Consider the following 22,045-nt stretch of genomic DNA (forward strand, 5'->3'; position numbering starts at 1 on the left):
CACAGGAATTAAACAGTATTTATTGAAACAAAGCTCCCCCCATTTAAAGACCTGTTTCTGATTAACATCATTACAAATAAAACCAAAGAAACTGAACATACAAACATACAAAGTATATATAGGCAGGTAATGTGTGCTAAAATCACTCAAAACCCCATAGTATTAATTGAAGAGAAAACTAAAGCAATGCTTTGTAGTTGCCTAGATTTCCCTGGGGGATGGAGAGTCAATGCTTATCTGCCTTCCTCAGAAGAGACAATTTTGATTAATATCAGACCCATCTGACTCAGTCTATTAAACCCTGAAGGAAGGATATTCTTCAGATATAAGAGATATGTCTTTGATTAATAATTCTATCATATTGCCATTCCAAGCATTAACAACTGCATGGCACCTGTGGAAAGAGAAAGCCTTTGAATTCTATGGAAAGGAACTAACTTGCGCTAATAGACCTGTTCTCCTTCGTCCATATCTGAAAGCTGTATGACTCTTCCTCCTACCCTCTGCTGAACAAGTCCAAGTGTCAAGGTTGCCACTACTTTCTTGCAAAGAAGACACAATAGTTATATAATTCAGCTTTACATATAGTAAGAAAGCAAAAAGTTACTTCAGACATTCTGAATAGTTTGTCTAAAGACCCTGGCAACCTGTCTAGAGATTCCTCTTTAGAGCTGTCACAGCTTAATAGACCACAACAGCCTACAATATCATGGCCATTAGAGTGCATTCTTACCTACCAGGGCATATCTTCAGAGAAATGCATTAAATCACTTAGCCCACTACACTGGACTACCATGCACGGTGTAACTAATGCCAAATTGTCACACACAGGGTGGGGAAAAAGTCAGCATAATATTATCGATTGAGTTTTTGCTGGAAGTTCTAGCTTCAATCAGTCAGCACCAGCCTCCTCACCCTAGCTGAGCATTTCTCCTGATGCTTGTGATCAGCCTCTTGCTGTATTCTCTGTAGTTCACAGGTTTGACGTCCACTGCTGTAGCCTTAATACGAGATTCATCCTGTGCAACAGAAATACGGCATGTAAGAGAATGCTCGGTATTCCAGGCATTTGGTTCTAACCTCCTCCTGCCCCAGTAACTTACTGCTCCTGGTATCGGGGTTAACTGGGAGTACAAACTTCACTCCCAGAGCAGCTATGTTGTTTTCATTTGAAACAAGCCAGGCTCGATGAACCTGAGGGAGCAGCGTTAATGACAGTGGATCGCTCCTTCAGCGCTCAGGACTGACAGTATTTGTGTGAGAAGTATCTTTGGAAACGCCTCCCCACAAACATAAGAGGAGGAAGCCACCTCCTATGGAGACAAGTCAAACTACAAAAGCCTCATGCCACATTATTTGCCTTTTGGGGGATACTTACGTTGTAAGTCTCCAGTTTTACTCGGATCCTGAACTCGTACGTGTTGAAGTTTGCATTTTGGAACACTTCTTCAAACGCCTGCTCGTTCTGTGAGAAGGACAGAGACAGATATCAGCTGCAGACACTCCAGGCTTCGGGTAGTACCACGAACTTTCAGAACAGCTCATCTTTTGCTGATGTTGGCAAAATGGTGGAACTAACTGGATCACGTAGGCAGAGCTGAATCTTCCATCAAATTTTAGATGCCAAAACTATAACTTAAAGTTTTTAAGGAAAAGCTTAGTTCAAGGTGAAAACTTTTTCGCTACCTGAACAAAATAACGTACAGTTGCACCAAATCTGCAACCAAGTGTACAGAAAGAAAATACTATAAATCTACAGGCAATTCTCTTGTGCTGCTTAACTGGCTAATTCTGATGCGACCACAAACACTGACAGAGTTAACTATTTCCGTATTAATTTTCTTATTAGGCATTCCGTTTCTCTGCTTATCCATCAAGGCTGTATGTATCCTTCACATCCTGACACAGACCTTTTTAGGAGGATGCTCTATAAAGAAGAAGTGGATGCATGTTTTGAACGTGCTTTTATAACCATTAGAAGACTCTGTCATATTTATAACATAAGCTGCTTCTAATTACCATATGAACACTAAACATAATCATCATTTATAACAGACAATTTGTCAAAACAGTAGGGAAAAAAGCAGATAAGTTGTGGAGACTGTGGAAAAAGTTTATTTTTGTAAAAATTAGTTGTAAAAGCCTTTGCTGATGTTCCACAAAAATCCTGCAGCCCCACAGTGATACAGATAAGTAATTATAAATGCATTTATCTACCAGATGCACTTGACTTGATCAGTCACTCCAGCAGCAGACAGAGCATCTGATCTGGAATTGAACCCACCTCAGTTTCGCTCATATTCCAAGTGTTACATCTGCTGTTTTTAAATGTGCACAGCACTATTTTACACTACACAGTGATTCTCCTGAGGTTTAGAAAAGCACAACAAATGAAGGTGAACAGGACTAGCTAGTTTCACAGACTGCAAAATTTAGGCATATCCTTCCTGAATATTAAAAGCCCCTTCTTCTGACCATCACATGGATTAGAGGATAAAAAAACCAACTCACTTAATAAAGCATTTGGCTTCTGTTTCCAGCTCTGCCACAAACTATGCTAACCATTAGTGAGTGGAAAATGCCATTAGCATACCAGCTACCCTACATTACCTCCTTTGGTAACAAGCACAGTGGAGAAGGAGATGAAAAACCTTGCATGCATATCTATGCTTAGCATGGTCACTGGCTCTACGTGGACTCAAAACAAACTGCGAGCAGTAGAAAGACTTCCACCAACTTCACAGGATACTGCATCAGGTCGTCAGAGGAAAAACCACTAAGAAAAGCTTACTGAAAATGCATCAAGTACCATTTATAAAGGCTCATAAAAGTGTCAAATCAAAAACAATTTCTCCTGGAACATAAAGCATTCCCGCTCAAGGGCTCATTCCATATTATGTTCCATTTTCTATCCTCAGCCATTTCCATTAGGCAGCTCTTCAAAAGACATCACATGTTTGTACTGTTACATAGGATCCACTGTCTCTCCTTCCCCACCCAGTTCTCTTCAGCATTAAAAGGGACTAAGAAATTTTGTTTGAACTCTAGCAGAGATTAAGCACAACTGAAGAAAGAAAATATTGACAAGTTAAGAAGGGAAATGCAAGAGTACAAGCACATCTAATTAGAATGCCCTAGCAATACATCTTCCTACAGAACCATAATATCACAAAAACTAAGCATCCCAGAACCATGAGCTTTGTGCCACTTACCTTAGACAGCCAAAGTGCAGGAAATTTTCAAAAACCATTCTTGTATGTAAATGACAGGAAAACTAACCCTGCTCTGCAGAAGCAGATGAGGTCTACTACAGTGCCTCAGGCCAACCAGGACTACAGCCTCAACAACCCCTCCCATTTTCATTTCCCTCCCACAGCCAAGCAATGGGTTAACCAACAACTGGTGTATCTACAGAGCCCTAGTATCAACCAGCCTTAGCCTGGGAGCACAGCAATGCTCATATGCAAGTCAAGAACTTATTATGCTTTATAGATCATCATATAAAAAAAACCAAAACAAAACCACAGATTTTATATAGTAGACAACAAAAAAAAAATCAGGAAAAGATTATTTTGGTTGGAAGAAAGGAAAATGCAGCAGAGAAGCATATAGTGGCAAAGGGAAGAAAATACCATCAGTGTTTAATGACTTACAACCTTAAAAACTGTTCTAATCTGTCAAAGAAAGATCATTTAAGCATCTAAGCCAATGACCCATTTTACAAGCCACGGTTTTCATATGACCCACAAAGTTTCTGATGATATTTGGTGGGGGAAAGAAAAGAGCCTTCAGAAGTGGGCTAAGACACACTAGTTCAAAAAGCTTCCTGCCTACTTACAAATATATATACAAAGCGTTCTGGAACTTTTTGGTTTTGTAAACAAATTTTTGGAACACATTAGGGATAATGTTGTTAGCATTCATTGCTACAACAGTTTTTTTTCCCCAGATTCTTCCAACCTAGGTACAATGATAAAACAGCCTGTCCTTACTATTGGAGTCAACACATGTTAAAGCTGTCAGCTCTCTAAAGGCTGAAGTACTGTCGTCAAGTAATCGGCTGTCTCTTGAGGTCCAGGTGATAAGGACAGGCTGATCTCCAGCTTTTAACAGCAAAAAGAGCTCAGAGGTAGACAGACTGACTGTGGGAGCAAACTATGGGGGAAACCAGGCAAATCTCTGTTCTCCAGGCAGATGGCCCGTGGAAAATAATCCTGAGGAGAGTAAACACGTCCCTGCCAAGAACTTCAGATTGAGGAGAAGCAATGATTTGTGAACTTGTAAAAGATACTGAAGTCCAACATCTGGAGAACAATCTTGGGCTGCCAGGCCCCTGAGCTGGCCTATCACCCAGAGAATGGGCAAGATCAAACTCTTGCCAAATGAAGCAGAATATCCCTTTCTTTCATATGGCACTTTTGTATTTGTTTTAATAATGCTGTTCATTTCCACAGCAACTACATGAACATAACCCACTGCCTTTGCCACCTCTGCTGACTTAGGAGTGCTATATGTGCACTCACAGGGGTAAGATCATGCTCTCTGATGGATCAGCACTGGTGTTCCACACATACCTTACATCTTTCTCCAAGTTGCCTTCAAAGTCAACATTACAAGAATATTTCCTTACCAGGAGAATCAAAATAAAATAAAATTAAAAAAAAAAAATCAAGAAATGTGAGGGCAGCCCCACAAGATGTGTGAAACATAGTTCAACTTCTAGACATTTACTAAAAAGACAAGAAGCTAATTGACTGACCTTTTCCTTCAGTTCTCCCAGGAAAGTTGCGTTTTGCCCAAGAATGAATTCTGCTGCCTCTTGGAAACAAGTCACCCACTGATACTCTAGACAGTCTGCAATGGTCACCTAAAAAAAAAAAAAAACCAAACCCAAAAGGTTATCTCATCCAGTTGCCTATTCCTCAAGGAAGACAAAAGAAAAAATATTTCACGCCTATAGAGAGTTTTAAATTTCCAGTAACTATCAGAGCCCTGTGTACCGTAGGTACTTTCCATCACTGAGGGTGGAAGGCAGTGACTTACAACCTTTTTTTTTTTTTTAGCTCCATAGACTAACTTAATGCAAGTTAATATTGACAGTACATTGTGTCACAGGAAGAGGCCAACGAGATCACAGTGGTACACACTGGATGTTCAGCTCTGTTCTGTCACTGATGAGCTGTGAGCAAGAACAGGTAGCCCAGAACAACCACCACCAAGGGGGACACCAGTGAGACTTCAAACTGCATTTACTTTGTAAGGACGTGTACTTGAGCATAAACACATGTAATACTATGTTATGAGGAAACTATCAAAATGTTCAAGGTCAAGACAGAGGAGTAAAAAGATCAAGTACTAGCCTCACATGCACTTCCTGGCTGCTTTGACTATTAGGAACGGGAAAGTAGGAGACACACTGTTCCAAAGGCCACAATTGTACCCTCAGGATGCCCTTTATATTTTACGAGAATGATTCTGCTATGTAAAGTAGTTCATGCATTCCTAGAAGTTATCTGCTAGAAATTATTCAGAAGCAGTTTGTGTTTTAGTGAGACTGCAGGGGTAGTTCCCTTCTCTCTGCATGCCCACCTGGCACGGCATTTCTAAGAAGCAGATACAACTCTAACTTATAATCTAAAGCAGAATAAGGTTCTGTGCTTATGGTGTAAGCGGGCATCACAATAACAACCCTCAGACAACTTTCTGAAGCAGGCTCCATTAAAGCATGAGACAGAACAATACCTACCCAAAAAAATTTACTAAATATAGGTAGCAGCTGTAAAAGTGCAATTACTGCTCTCCAGAAATGCCATTTTACTTCAGTTTATCTTCACTACTGAAGAGGCGTAGGCCATCTGTACTCTGCACTGCATAGTACACTTGGAAACCAGAATCAACTCAGCTAGCATCAACTTTTTGGCAAAGAGAAAAGCCTTTAATTGGAGCACTAGGAAAACAAACTGCTAATCAGCTCAATGAAACATCCCTCACTCAGGTACAGCATACAAGCAATTTAAATACCCTCTAATCCACAGGCATCACAGATAGACAAACAGAACTAACACCCCATTCTCTCAAAAGATTTCTGTTTGGACTGCACAAGGAAAACTGTGAGAAACACGCTCTCCTCTAATCCCTTTACTTACCAGAAGCATCATGCGGTACTTGAAGTTGGGGAATTCACGATCACACTTTTCACAACGATACAGTCCATTTTGTTGGTCTATCACTTTCTTATTGCAATCCTGAGAGGGACATGCCTGGTACATACAGTTCTCTTTGCGCAGATGTACGACTGTGCCCACACAACTAAAATAATCCGCCTAGGAGAGTGAGTGTGCAACATTAGCCTCAAAATACTCAATGTTTTCCAATTCTGAATTAACTACAAAGCAAGGCACCCATACTTGGATATTTAGGATTAGAAAGCTTAACAGCTATGGATTATTGGGAAACTGTAAATCAACCCCTCTGTTGCAATCATTTGCAGGCTTCCATTATGTTAAATAAAGCCCCTACAGCAAGATTATTTTGTGTTTCCATTGCAGGAAACTCCAATTGCTAGGTTTTCTTTAGATAAAGCATATTTGCTTCTCCATTGTGTCTGTTCAAATCTCCACTTTTTCATAGGATTAAGATTCTACACTTTCCTATGCTTCTTTTGGGAGCCAATATAAAACGCAGAAAGCCTACTGTGTAGTATTACAGATAAGCATTTGATTAAACTATAGCCTACAGAACAAAATACCCACTCACCATACTAACATGATCATCCTAATGGTTTAGGACCACGGTCAAGTCTTTCAACAGATAAACAGAGGTTGCTTAAGAAGCATGTGAAAAAAATCTCACAGAAAATAGCTGAATTACAGGTAAAGTTTTTTTCCTTAGATAGAAGTTCTTGCAATCCCAAATGGCTAAGCACTTACGTTTGGAAAAAAAAATATTTAAAAAATAAGTCAAGAAGCAGTATAAGCCTAGAGACATTACTGGACTGGAATGCCAGAGACCTAGGTTTTATTCCTAGCTTTTCTATTGACCAAGTATGCACCCTTGAAAACCACTTCCTCCTAATGCACCTGTTTCTCCTAGAACACTTTGTGCTATTTATATAAACATCTTTGGGGTGAACTAACCCCCCCATTTATACAAGGCTTAGAATTCTCTTGCAAACATAGTATCGTGTTGCAACATCAGCAACAAGCTTGAATTTATTTGAAAAAAAATTATTTAATAGCATAAATTCTGACAGAGTAAGCACATACTGCTCAACAACTGGACTACTTCCATAAGCAGAATGCCTTCATAAAGTCTGGCTTTTTATTTTCTCCCCAGTACACAACGCTTGTACTCAGTGGCCACATTTTACCTTATCTCCTTGTCCCAAGTTCTCAGATTTGGCTTCAAACAAAGTTTTCCAATTGGTGTTCGCCCCAGATGCTGGCCCACCCCTCACATCAGAGATCGAGGCACATTCCAGAAGCTGCCCCTCGGAATCAAACCTGGAACCACAAAGATGCCCTTCTATTTTTGGATAGCAGACCATACAGACTAAACGTTAGCTTTTGATAAGTTTCATGTACCTAATACAGGAGGGATTTTTTCTTTATCAATGATTGCAAAGGAAACAATTACAGTAATTTGTGTATATTGCAAACAAAAATAGCATTTCAGAATAAGTTAATAGTCCAACTTAATTAGCACAGTATTTTATAAACCCACAAAAGGAGGACAGCTTTGTTCTATATAACTGCAATTTGTTTGCCAGCTAGTGGTCAAACCACGCACTGCATGCTTCTTAAAGGCAGTCAGATAACAAGATTTAAGGGCATCAAGATATTTCCATAATTAAAATTAAATTACATGGTACCATTATCTTCACAGCAGCTTCGAAAGAAAAAGCAAATAGCATTGAACAGATTATGCTTCCTCTGTTCAAATAAGAAAACACTGCTTTTCCGCAAAAGATTGTACTGCCACCCCATTCTAGTGGTTTTTGTGATTTGAGAAACACACCAAGACTCAAAAACTGAAAATTAAAGTGTGACAGCAATAGCTAACACCCACAATCAATTTTATTTTCAACAACCCTCTGAAGCATGGGAGAGCCTCAGCTCAATGACAAATGGAGAATGCCATTATGTTTTATCCATGTTTGGGTGATTTAACTGGAACCTGAAACCCCAGGATTCACAAATCTGATGCTGTCGGCACTTAACCCTATTCACACACAGGCTGCATCTCACCATATTAGTAGTTACAGCAGAAAATTTAGTAACTACCTACAGTAAAAGCAACGAACCACCAAGAAATAATTTTGTTTTTCTGAGAACAATAAAAATGTTATTTTGCCATCTGAAAAATGTCTGATAAGGAACAGACATTAGAAGAAGTCAACACAGTTCCTCCAGTTCCTACTAACTGAGTGCATATCAGATTTCACACAACGGAAAAAGCCTGTGGAAAAAAAAAATAATAAAATAATTGTTCTCTCAGACAATGCCTCAGAAAGTGGAGCTGGTCAAGTCTGATTTCATGCTGCCTTCCAAGGCTTTGGGTCAGCATGCACTACTCCTATTTCAATTTTTCAAGGTCTGTCATGGAATTATAAGTTTTTGAATTGAACAACTTAAAAAGGACAGCCTTTCAGGCTCTAGTGCTTTCAAGGAAGAGAAGTTTCTATAACCCTGGAACCCATATTCTCTGCTACCTTTCTTCAGTACTATACAGACTGCTCAAGTACAGAGAAACGGAATAAAACAAATACTCCGCAGCAGGCTGGAATGAATCAACATAAACACACGCTCATACCATCCTCGGAGCTTAAAAGCCTCTGGGCTATCAGGGTTGATGACAACTGTACTTGAGGAGAGGACAGACAGGCTTCTACCACCGAAATCAGAGACTCGGGCTCCTTTGATGGCTATCACAGGTTGTCTAGAACCATCAAACTGTTCAGCCTGCATGTGTGAAAAAAACCAGAAAACATTAGTAGCAAGCTACAGTAAAGGTACTGAACTTGCGGTTATAATTCACAGATCATGACAAGAGACCAAATCTGAATCAAACTATCTTACTGTATTTAGAAGTTAATGTTTTAAATGATATCACTAGGAGTTTAAGAATGGGCAGCTAAAAATTAAAGCTGTAATCCTAACACCCCATTTCCTGGGGAACCAGAGAATCCCTAAGTCACACTGCTGGTTTGGAAAAAAAAGGATTAGTTCCCTCCATTAGGAGTTTTACACAAGGATTTTTAGAAAGGAATATGGCTTATGAGAATGGAGGTTTCTCTAAATAGGAGAAAGTATTTGGTCAGATTAGACTCTTCAGGAGATGAAACAACTCGCTCGGCTTGATTGAGCCAATCATGTCTATTCTACTACAACTTAAAAAGTAGAAGTGTAGGTACGCTGACCAAACACTTTCTCTCGAGACTCCATTTTCTGTTTTTAATCTTATAAAGCTGCTTTAATGCTGTTCAGTTGCCATCAGTTTGTTATCTGAGTAAAGTCTGACACTAACAGAACCTCTTGGCATGAGAGAGGTTTTTAAAGGTATAGATTTTCTGGACCCCACACCACTTAGCAAACAAGGAGAGGATCACGTGCTTAAAGATTACAAATGAGCTGGAGTTAGCAGTAGCATTCCCTATATCTATGAGAACACAAGCCGTATCCTAGCAGTTAGGGCAATAGCTTATAAAGGAGATAGAGATTCTAGCCCTAACTGTGCCAGCTGCAAGCCATAAGTCACTTCCCCTCAATGCTTGTTCTTGTCTCTATTCTACAAGGAAGCAAACAGATTTAACTTTGAAAAATGCAGAGCCTGATCTCTGTTGGAAGAGTTATGCCAGGAGCCGATTACCAGTAACCTCTCCTATAACCACTCGGTTCAACCTCAAAACTTTGTGATATCCAACTTCAGTTTACTTCATTTATATCAACAGATGGTTAATGGTGTTTAGCTACCTACAATATCAGTGCACTCGATCATTTAGCCATAAAGCACCACAGTCAAGCTGGCAGGATCACTCCCATTTTATAGAGTGGGGCATAAATCCCTAAGTATCTACAACACCGGTGAAAAACAAAGTAGCCTGTTAAAAGGCTAAATAAGCACTTTACTGCAACTACTCAAAATTTTCAACTCCAAGGCTCTGATGCTTTAAACTCCTAGTCTGAGATACAGTCTCTCAACCCCCTATTTAAGCAGCATGTTATGCAGGGTAACACATATCCCACCCTACGAATAAAATTCATTTGAGATGAGACAGCCATAGCCACCGGGCTGTTCCATAATCAAACTGCAACTCATATCCTTTCCTAAACCAGAAGCCTGTTATCTTCAGTCTTTGGGCTTGAGACATAATGTCTGCAGTTGTTCAGAACATATTAGTCAGATCATGTCAGCAGTTTGTCAGAGAAAGGTTAAGAACATCACACCTGAATGAAACCAGACAGTCTTTCACCTTCCCTCTGCCCCTGATCCTTAAACACCCAGGACTGTCTCGGTGCTATGCCCATCTTGGATGACAACAGCACACTCATTTCCTCACGCTACACAAAGGAACCTTTGCTTAAGAACAGGTAAGAGAGCACATACCTCATTTCCCCATAGCGTAGCTGTCACCAGTTTCCCTGATGTATCCATCAGATGCACATTCCTCTTTGATACCTCCCTATTGTTAGCTTTCACTGTAATTTTAGTGACATCTTCATAGCTCTTACAAATTCCAATTACATCTGAAAAAGTTACAATTTAGAGTTACTCAAGGGTCACAATTAGGGAATACAAGATCACAAGAGAAGAATTCAATCCTAGTGTCAGATTTTTACCTTGTATCCTGGCTCCCTACTCAAATCAAATCTGATATGGAAATTAAGTGTATTATGGTAGGAATGCTCCACTACAGAACTCTTCAGTGCTTTAATTTTGTTGACGAATTCGTTAAGTTATTCATGAATGCAAGCCTCACCACATTAGTGAGATCAAGGCATTGTACTATCTTTTCCCATCACATTCTGTCAAAGGACTTTAGCCCTGATCCTGTAACACACACTCTTGCTGTTTAAGCACAACTCTCTCGGGCAAGGGGTTTCAAAGCGACTGTAACACAAAGAAGCAGCTGGCTAGTGCCTTCGCTGTAGCCCCGCGACCGTAAGCTGCAACTTAAACCAGTCTGCATGTTTGGGTAGTAAGAGCTAACGCAATCCCCTCTGCACTCCCTAAAAATACACCATTTTTAATATTACAGATCTACCTTTAAAATTCATAGCTGAATGCCTCTGAATCACAGGCATCTTGTGCCTGTGAAACCTGAGAACCCTCGCCCCCACCCAAGCCTCTGATTTTTCCGGAGTACTCTGCCCAACAAATTACAGAAAAACAAACCTTCAATAACTTCACAAAGCAAGCCAAAACAGTCATGCAACTTGGACTTGAATGCAATGAATTGTGCCAAAATCACTACAGAGATAATTAGATAGTGAAAGAAAGCAAGACCATGGAAGGTATGACATGCACACGTGCTGAGCAAGGACATTTTTCTTTCAGCCCTTTTCTACGGAAAACAATGATCATAGTACAATAAACAAGTATCATTTACTGTTGTTAGTTTGAAGCAAAATCATTATATATTGTTAGCAGAACACAGCAAATACATCTTAACAGGAAAACTGTCCAAGGCATTTTTAATGGAAACCATCACTGGATAACTTCATTTAAGAGATCACAACACTCGAAGCATTGTATGCCCACTACCTCCCCAGTATTCAGGGCACAAAAGTAAAACTTCAAAGCTTTAGAGCATGCCATTTTGCTATTTAGACTGACCAACAATTGAGTCTTTGGGTGTGTTCTCCAAGTCAGAGATGGATACAAACTCAAACTGAACAGATGGAAGATGCTGGGCATCATCACAGGGCACAACTGAAGTCTCATTAGTGAATGTAATCTCATAGTCATTCTTAACAGCTGTATATTGCTTGTTAGCAGTCTTCAAATTGCCTTTGGTAAAATAATATACCTACAGGAGAAAGCAATGAAACAGAGGATATTATCAGAAGTCAGACAGAGAAAATAGATTGTGTTCACCTTTAAAAATCCTTGCTACGCTAAAGTTCCTCTTTTCTAACTCATGTCAGCCTGTGAAAGCACAATGCTACCATACCTTGTTCAATTCAATGAGTGGAAAGAACTTGTCTGCTTGATCATTGAATGCAGTAGCTCTAATCTCACCCTGCAGGAAAACAGGAGAGCTGGTCAGAACTGAAATTCGGCATTAAAAACAAAAAAAAATTTGCAATGTTAAGTGACATCAGGTCTATAGACACAGCGCAGTCTGCCAGGCTAGCTCCAGGCATGTGAGAAACAAACAACATTCTCCTCACATTTGTAGTTATAGCTTAACCACCATATTCTACACCTGACCATCACATTTCATATTCAAGTCTCATTAGTATATCTAGAGCTTCAGAATGAAATGCATAAGAACTACATATATCTCATACACACCTCTGAAAAGGTACTTGTAAAACTGGCATTAATTGCCATTACATAAAAAAAATTCAAATAGATCATGTACCTTCACAAGTTAGCACACAATATACTGTGCATCTCCCACTCACACATGATGTCATGTCTAAGTAAGAATTAGTAACAATTATAAACTCACTACATATAAATATTGGGGTTTTTAAAAAATTTGAATACAGACAGTATGCAGAGAAAACAAATGGCTGATGACAACGTGTTACATTATTAACCTCACATTTTATACTAAACATAATCTACCAGAATCTTGTTTGTTTTCATGACAGAAGGCTGTAATTTGATAAGAGGTTTCACAAACTGCAAGTTTAGTTAGATTTACCAGATACCATTCCCCAAACAAACCACAGATGAAATTTCCTAGTATTACAATAATTTGTACTCTGATTTCCTCATGAAAACAAAACCTCGTAACTTGGAGGAAACGCTCCTCTCACTCCTTGGGTTGTAACGTGTATCTGAGGAAGGATGAGACCTCATTCTCAATCTACAGGAAACCACCACAAAACTCAGTATTAGGTTGTCAGTTTATAGAAACAACTATATTTTGAAGCTGCAAAAATTTAGTCACACACTATAGACTTTGATGAAAAATAATCAGTAATGCCATAAATTTAAGACTTCATTCTGGATAAAAACCGGGTCGTTGATGCTCAACTTAATGAATACAGGAATACAAGCTTCAGTTGTAATAAAGTGTATTATAGGAAATGTTTTTTTTATTTCCTCTATTCTGTCTTTATGAAGGGTTGATCAGCATCTGGCATACATTATCTTTTTCTCAACATATGATACTTACGCTTTCATCAACCAGCTCTATAGAAAAGAGCTTTCCTTCACCACGGGAGTTGCTCCACATGCGGATCTGACCTTTTTGGGTAACACGAGCACAAATGGTCCACCTGAAATTGTGCAAGAAGTCACTGTCTTTTTTTTTTTTTTTTTTTTTTAAAGAGATTGAATTGACAAACCTTTGGAACTGGAATGTCACTATTTAAAAGCCAGAATCTTTCCACTGCACCTCAGCAACTCTAGCTGCTTTTCTGCTGCTTTCTATTTTAATGGCCTAGACCATTAAAGGCAGTAAGTTGTAGAGAAAGCAGCAACAAAGCCAGCCATAAAGCATCTAGTATGATAATAGTAGCGAACAATCCTTCTGCATAGAAGCAGGCCTCAAATCTTTTACTCTTCTAGGGTACATTTCTCATACAGCAGGTTTGCCTGTTCTGAAAAGCCATGCTAGAACTCAAGAGCTCAATTATAGGATTCGCATTTAACTTGGGTAATCAAATCAGTTTGCATAACTTAAAAATGTCATTCACGAAATAATTACATCCTCATGCTTTTCAACAGTAGCCGAAGTGAATAGCTTACTGAGCTGTTTTGTCATTAAGTTACCAAAAAGAAGGTTGCTTTAGGAAAAAAAGAGAAGGCAATTGATTTTCAACTAAAATATTAAAACCCCATGGAGCTCAGCAGGGTAACTTCACCAAGACAATGCTAAGGCAAAGCTCAGATTGTAGGAGTGTTGATGAAATTAAAAAAAAAACAAACAAAAAACCCAACCCACAAAAAACCCCAACCAAACAAAACCTCCAAACAATAAACAAAAAACAAACCAAAACACGCACAGCTGTTTCTATGGAGGGTTTTTTTGTTTGCTTCTCTGGGTGGTTTTGTTGTTATTGTCGGTTTTGTTGGTTTGAAGTTAACCAATAACGTCAAAAGAACTCAAAGAATGATTTGACAGAGATTCATACATGAGAAAGCAAAAAGAAGCTATTGTTCCTTCATGCCTGTGACATTGAGTAATACCTGGCAAACCATAACAACTCACTTAGATTGGTATGGGTTCAAGCTGGCAATCGGCACTACTTTGGCCTGAGACCCGCCTGGTGTCTTCACTGAGCTGGGAGCGCTCACTTTACCAAACTGGTTTGAGGGAGCATGGTACTTCGGAGCAGCAGGACCTTTCAAAAACCACAACAAAGCATAAAAAATTTCAGCCTTGCAGACAAAAGTCAGGTTAAAGCCAACTCGTGGTGCAAGGTCAGGCAGAACTTTCCCACCACGCTATAGGGAGCTGCATAAAAGGCAAAGTTACACTTAACACTACATGGGGCACCACAGTGGCTGAAAGTTTGTTGAATTGCTTCTGCTCTTGGTCAGAAGTTTTTTCTAGGCTGCAAAGTGATGCAGAAGAGACACTCTCAGACCTTTACAGCACTCACATTGGAAGTAGAGATGTGTCCAGAGTCAATCACTTAAACACAGTCTAAGTGGGAAATATCTAGTTAGGAGTATAATATATGGCACATCCCGACACAAAGCAATACTGCTAATTCTGAACTGAATCTTGTCAATGTATGAGCACAGAACTCATCTTTAAGTACAGAAGAAAAGAGATTGTTTACTGCTGCAGTAAGCAAGTGTCAAAGATTTTACTATTTCAAAATACTTCTTAAACACAGGGGTAAAGAATGCAGACAGGTTAAAACAGTACCAAGACCTAGCTTCAAAAAACGTCTACAGGCTGACATTTAAATTGTCTGCCTTTTTCAGTATCTCACTATTTAAAGTCTTGATCAAAAATACCTGTATTTATAGATGTCTCACCAAATAATTTCAGTCCTGTACCACCTAAACTGTTTGGCCTCAATATCTCAGCATCAATAACACACCTGTTGGTCAGCTCCAAACTGTAGCCTACTCAGGTGTCACAGAGCACTGTTTCAAGAATGCAAAATTGCACCAGACTAGATGTTGTTTACACTGCTTCATCAAAATTATCTCCTTCTTTCCCCCGCCTCCCCACCCCCGCTTAGGAAAGAGGAGGGAAGGTGGACAGATTTTTTTTTCCCCCCTTTTAAAAAATTTATTATTAGATCCAAGTGTACAGTAGCCTCTTCAGAGAATTCCCCTTGTCAAGCTATGGGTTAGACTTTAATGAAGTGTTTCTTGTGCAACACCATTATAGAAAGGATCTTTTTTAAATTTAAGCTGTAGTTTTGCACTGCACAAATGGAAACCAGTTCCTGCCCAGGATTACTCTTACCTGCTACTGACAAATTGCCATTTTGTTGCTGTGGTTTGCTGGGTGGTGGGTTTGCTGCTGGAGGCAAAGAACGTTGCTGCCCTTGCCCTGGTAATCAAACAGAAAGAGATCATATAGTACAGGAGGGAGCGCAATAATTAAAACTTTCCTTTGTAGGAAATAAGGCTTGCATGAAAAAAATAATAATTTAAAACACAGAGAACACATGCTAAAATTCAAGTGTTATAAGACACAGCAGTAGCAAGCTATCTGTTGAACAATATTACCATGGAGGAATTTCAGTCAGATCTCTTTCCGCAAGCAACTGCTTTCTACTTCGAAAGAATTCAGGGCTGACAGTTATTTAAAAGGACAGCACTGAAGTTATCTTGACAACTTCTCAGTTTTTACAGGCTTCTATTGCTCTGACAGATAGTTTCTGCTACTACATAACAGCTAAGATAAAAACTGTAGGAGAATTCCCTCTTAAATGTCAGAAAGGGCCAAAAACCCACTGGGTAAAGTCAAACCTGAAGTTAATGCAAGACAAAGAAAACACTTGCTGTATTTTATTTCCAAAATATGAAAATGTGTAATGTGGGGGTGATGGAGTCATCATTTCAGCATTTACCAGGGTCCCTCTTGGGACACAGCAGTATATTGCATAGGGAGCAAAGTGATGCCATAGTAAGCACATATCATGCATTTTTTTTTTAGTTTCCAGGACTTTTACTTGCCTTATATTGATGATAAATTACAAGAGAAAGAACAGAGTGACATATCTAGAAAAATAGTATATTAGGAGACTAATTTACCATTCAAAAATTTGAATTCCTTTACAGAATAATTGTCCTATCATATTTTGCCTCCAGATGAAAAAAATATCCAACATTTTCGTCTTTTTGGATGTGACTAACTCTTAAGCCATCGATTTGCAGAATTCCCAAGCTTGAGCAGACAAAGCCCCGCTGATTCGGGGTGTGAGGAGTAAGATAGTCAGAGAAAGTGGAAAAGAAGGTCAGACCTAGCCCATAAACATCATGAGGAACAAAAGCAGAGAATCCCAGAACAGAATGGCAAGGAAGGACGGCACAGAAGTAAGGTAAAGGAGCAGAAGCAACGCGAGGAGACCCTGATGTAGCGTTGGCTGATATTGTGTAGTCTACAGAGGTAACCCTCAGGTTATTTTCAATCCAAAACAAGGTCCTTGCACAAAACCAATCTGCTCCTCTAACTTGCCGCAGTAGAGTCACATCGGGAAACTGGTGACAGCAGTCTCCCTGGCAACAGAGTGACGTCAAACAGCAATGTGTATTTACTGCAGAATCCGCTAGATGGAGAAGCCAGATTTCACCCTCAGCTGCCTCAGGTACTCAGAGGACCCAGTCAGGGTCAGCGCTCAACACCCCAAATTCATTTTGTGTAAGAGGAAAAGAAGGAAAAAAACTCAACAAAACACATTAAGAACAAATATGCCTGGACAGGGAAAGAATATTCAAGAAGAACAGGAATGTGCATATGAAACAGCAAGAGACTTCCTTGCTACTTTTGTTCCCAATGTTTTTTCCCCCTCTAGGATTTTTTAATAAAAACCCCACCAAAAACACCACCACATACATTAGAACATTTGTGTATTATGAAACACAAAATCATATTTTAATGGCTGTCTAGCCAGAGCCTTGTATTTCTCAACAGATTAAGAATACATTAACACATCTGTGCATGTGTTCAAATACAGAAGTATCTTTCCGATCTTCTCACTTGCAGAGTCCAGGGACTCCTAAACCATGATTTTTTGGTGGCTGGTGGCCTACAGATCACTTAGGTTGCTCAGAAAACTGACTCCTCTGCCTGGTTTTCGCTGTTAGTTTTTATTAGCAGAAGCTGAAAAACCACTTGAAATACCTGATTGCATTTCTGCTATATATACACACCAGGCTAGTCAAACCCAAGACCTTTGACCAAAGCTAGCCACGCAGCCTACTCTAATGTAATAGCTGCATAACAGCAGTCCTCTGCTTCCAATAATTTGTTACCAACAGATCCTGCTACAGTGCCATGGCGACGGAAGACCTGTCCCAGAACTCAGAGGCAGCATGGGGGGAGGAAGAGGAGGACTGAAAATGCACTATAAAAGAACGCACACAAAAAGGCCATGGTGGGAAGGGCAGGAAGAAAGAGTTCAAGTGAACGCGTAAGTATACAAACATTTCAACGCTGACGGATTAATGACAGAAGTTAAACATAAGTGGCAAGTAATTGTTACAATAAGAAGAAAGTCCAGCATCAGAGTAATTTGAATGAGATTAATGACAGTAATAACATTACCATCTAGTTTTCTACCAAGAACTAAACTGCTCAATCTTAATTTTCAATACTATTATGAAACGCTGCCTGAAAAGTTTTTATGATAGGTATTAAGAAGATTGTGTCTACAGCTTCCTTGTTAGGCAGATTAACCTCCTACTGCTCAAGTGTAAAGTGGCCAAAAGCCAACTTCTCACTCCCTGGATCCTACTGTGGTATTACAGCCTAGGAAAGAATATTCCTTAATCCTAGGTCTAGCAATCTGAGATCTGTATTTCAAGTAAGAGGAAAAGTACAACTAAACATTCTTTTTAAGATACCTGAACTTTTTTCCATGAAAAGTGCAAAGTGCTCTTAGATACTCATTCTGCATTAGCTGAGAGTTCCTCAAAAAAAAAATTCTCAATATATACAAGAACTTAAAGAATCTGCAACTTGAAATACACCTCTACCGTTTTATCAAGGCCTTCACGACAAATCAGGCAGCCCTGCAGAGCAGAAAGGCCGGGTTAGCACACCTAATCTAAACTATTACCGTCTTCTGAAACTGAAACCTTAATATGAAATAAAAGGGTATGAAGTCTGCAGAATAACGTCAACGTTAAAATGAAATACATATCACATCAAATTCGACATCTCTTAACTAACTAGTGCAAGATCACACTTACTATGATCATAAACCTGTAACACCTCCAAAAGCATTTAGACTTCATTCTTCATTGCTGAGTACTTTTGTAAGCCCAAATAAAAACCACAACTTTGATCGAAGTCATGGTAATTTTACCAAAATTTATACTCTTAAAGGTATATTTTCAGCTCAGTTCTGTAAGATATCACGCTCCCAGTCGTTTCTAAGCAACAATATAACTGAAAAACACCATAGTTCACAAGCTCTTGTATCACACAAGCAAGGAAAATGGGAGAAAGACACAAAACAGTCTGCTCAGTAGCTATTCTGAAAATCTTGGTCTCTACAGCAACTGTGGGATTAAACCATAAAATCTGAGATGTCAACACATTTTTTAAACAGCAATTAGCTAAGTAACTATCAAAGGAACAAAGGATTCTTTAGGCTCATTTAACAAACGCCCCTCTAATTCCCTAGGAAAAAGAAAAGTTAATGAAGAAAGATGTCTTTGCAACAAAGTCTAATTTCTACTTCGATTAGTAAAGTAGATTTCTAACCAGAATGGCAGTGTACCTACCACCACCATTTGTCCAAAATATTCTACAGAAAATTGTTGCCACTAATGCGTGGTCCCCTAGTAATAAAAACATAGTAATTCTCTTCCACCAGGAAAAAAAATAATTCTTCAAGAGCTATTTGCTATTAAATTTCAGCCATTATCTGTATATATGTGAATGACAGAGCTGTTCAAATATTTTCTTTAAGTGCTTATGATCCTCTCTTTTTTTAGAGATCAGAACTGGAAGAACAGAACATACTTTCGAACGTATCTCGGGGCGGGGGGGAAGGGGGAAATATATTAATTCAAAAAATGTTTGCCTGAGAACTGTAAGCTCAGTGCATGAAAATGAAGAACATAGTTACTTATGCAAATTAATAAAAACAAAAGATTCATGGCAGGTCAGATTAAGGTTCAGCCAGTGCATCATTGTTTTTCAGATGGCAAGGTAGGAACGGGTGCTGAGGAAAGTCTGAATGCTGCTCATGTTTTCATATCAGTCTCTCATCTACGTACTTTGAGCAATCTAAGTTTTAGTGTTTCCTGAACCTAACATTCATGCAGAGGATGTATTGTTATGTTTAACAGCCTTTAATGGATTTTTCTTTCACATCTAATTGCTTTTTGAACCTGTGCCAATTTTTAGCACCCACCTCAACAAGTTCCATAATTTAACTATACACTGTTTGGGGGTGCGGTACAGCCTTTGTTTTAAAACCACTACCTGACAATATGAGAGCTAAAGAGCATCAAATGAATGTAGAAAAGAAAGAGAGATTCATCATTCTTTATTCATCTCCTCCATGTCATCTTATAGTTTCATGGATCATTATTACATCTTCCTCCTGCTGTTTTCTTTCCAGACAGAAGAAATACTAATCTATTTGGTTACTCATTATGAGGAGACATAGAATAGCTTCTGCATACTTACTGGAACTCTAGGTAGAGACCAGTAACACATCATAAAAACCTGTCAATGTTATCATAAGGTATAGATACTTCCCAATGCCATGTAGAGACTGAAACTTCAGCCATGGTGTAGAGTTTTTTAAAAACATGAACAAAAGCAATTTTGTACTGCACAAGCAGAAAGGATTTTCAAGATCCTGACATCACCGTTCCAGGCATGAGAAAGCTGAACGTGTCTGACTGCTTCTTTTTAAGTGAAAGAAACAGACAGTTGTAAGGCTATCATAACAGACAATCTGTTCAGAAAGGTATTTGTTTACAGAGGACACTCACCTTCATTGTACGGCACTGGATTGCCAATATTCCCACCAACCTTATCAGCAGTTTTCAGAACATTTAAATCCATCAGTATAACCACTCTCCTACAAACAGAATAGACAGCAATAAAGACTTTCACTCCCTCTGCAAGTCTACCAGACTCTGAATATCCTTTGTGGTAGAACCATTAGGGGCTGATTCTGTGGATGAGGGATCTGGAAGACAAAAGCTCTCCACTGTCAACTTAACCCTCTTGTGAGGTACAAGTAGGCTTGAAACAGTATCACATTTCATCAAGGACAGCCGATGGCAGGCTGAATGGGCACACAAAAATGGCTTGAAACAACATAGTGTTATAAAAGTATCAAAACCATGCAAGATTTTACAAGAGAGCATATATTACCTGCCTCAAAAGAAGTTATATTCCCTCCACAAATACACTGAATAAAAAGACACGGAACCTCAGTTCATAGTCTCCTAGACACATATGTAGTTTTTATATATTCACTTCACTCAGAACCCTTCTCCTTCTGCAGTATCCCACCTCCCTTCCCATAAATGTTCATAAAAGGAAGACCAGATTCCACAACACCCAAGTAACAAGAAATCTTCACTGTTTCTTTTCCACAGCAGATAATCAAAGTGAATTTTAATGAAACTTTGTAGAATTTGGAGTATTCCAGCAGGAAACTTTAAATTACTAAATCACTGTACTAGACAGATCTTAACCCACTGCAGTCATGTTCTGTATTTTTTTTTTATTTCTGCTATTGCTTTGTGCTGTGTATTTTCCCTCCTGCACCCTAAAGACTGAGTATTTTCAGATAATTCCAATCAAAAGCCTTTGGCCTCTGCTTAGTCACAAAGGACAGAGCACTCACCAGTGCAGCTGCCTTTCTGTAGAACCATACTTAAAGAAACATATATACCTTCCATCTTTCAGACTGTTGACGATGAATCTGTTAACCTGGCAAATACATTGGGCTGATAAGCGTTCCTCTTCCACCAGAGAGTTCAGCTGTGTTGCCAACATGAAAGCTGCAGAAACAGAAGAAAAACACTGACAGAATTAACACATGCCTCCTTAAAAGGGGCTGCTGCGGCTGGCCGCAACTTTTCCAGCCACTCTAGTGTTGCATTAGAACTACAACTTGCTCAGTTGGTTAACAGATAGAAAACAATCTAACAGCTAACAAGTCACTAAAACTGAGCATAAACTGTACTGTATTTATTCCCCGAACTTCAGAGTGCAGCGATGACTAGAATGATCACATGTCAAAGAACTCAGACAAAGATTAAGGTAAATTACTTTAAAATCACTGTTACAAAAGCATGTATGGGTTTCTATATCTTCATTACACCCTGTAGTGAGTTAATTGCTTAAAGTTCACAAAAAAAGTTCCAGAAGAGAAGGATGTTGTCCAAATGTTAAAGTGCAGTTGCACAGTTCAGAGCCTGTGGTCCCCATGTACGCCACATTCTTCTTCAATACTCATTTCATCACTATATACCTAGACCGGAAATGTTTTAGTACCTCCACACTTATAAACACCTCGCTGCAGCTTGTCATACTTACAGGACAGTGTGTTAACTCCATCACTCATCAACACTCGGTAACGCGGTGGCCCATTTCCTGTAGCAATAGCCCGTGTATTCTACGGGAAACAACAGAGCATTAGTCCTCATTTGTTCAGAAACTCTTCAAAAACATAAAGTGACATCATTAGCAAATGACTTA

At 39.1% G+C, this 22,045-nt stretch overlaps 1 protein-coding gene across 1 annotated transcript in view; it reads right to left on the reverse strand.

Annotated features, from left to right (window-relative positions):
- RPA1 (replication protein A1) overlaps positions 1-22,045 on the reverse strand; it is a 22,701-nt gene continuing 656 nt past the window's right edge. Inside the window, exons 3-17 of the mRNA XM_054847601.1 lie at positions 21,884-21,962; positions 21,237-21,345; positions 20,323-20,411; positions 15,608-15,694; positions 14,390-14,522; positions 13,352-13,454; positions 12,173-12,241; positions 11,836-12,028; positions 10,606-10,745; positions 8,812-8,960; positions 7,370-7,502; positions 6,147-6,323; positions 4,760-4,867; positions 1,379-1,465; positions 1-1,019 (exon numbers count right to left, since the gene is read on the reverse strand). Coding sequence (XP_054703576.1) covers positions 912-1,019; positions 1,379-1,465; positions 4,760-4,867; positions 6,147-6,323; positions 7,370-7,502; positions 8,812-8,960; positions 10,606-10,745; positions 11,836-12,028; positions 12,173-12,241; positions 13,352-13,454; positions 14,390-14,522; positions 15,608-15,694; positions 20,323-20,411; positions 21,237-21,345; positions 21,884-21,962 — 1,764 coding nt within the window. The 3' untranslated portion in view covers positions 1-911. The remainder of the gene's footprint in view (positions 1,020-1,378; positions 1,466-4,759; positions 4,868-6,146; positions 6,324-7,369; positions 7,503-8,811; positions 8,961-10,605; positions 10,746-11,835; positions 12,029-12,172; positions 12,242-13,351; positions 13,455-14,389; positions 14,523-15,607; positions 15,695-20,322; positions 20,412-21,236; positions 21,346-21,883; positions 21,963-22,045) is intronic.

The sequence above is a fragment of the Grus americana genome, chromosome 19 (assembly GCF_028858705.1).
Source record: "Grus americana isolate bGruAme1 chromosome 19, bGruAme1.mat, whole genome shotgun sequence".
Lineage (NCBI taxonomy): Eukaryota > Metazoa > Chordata > Aves > Gruiformes > Gruidae > Grus > Grus americana.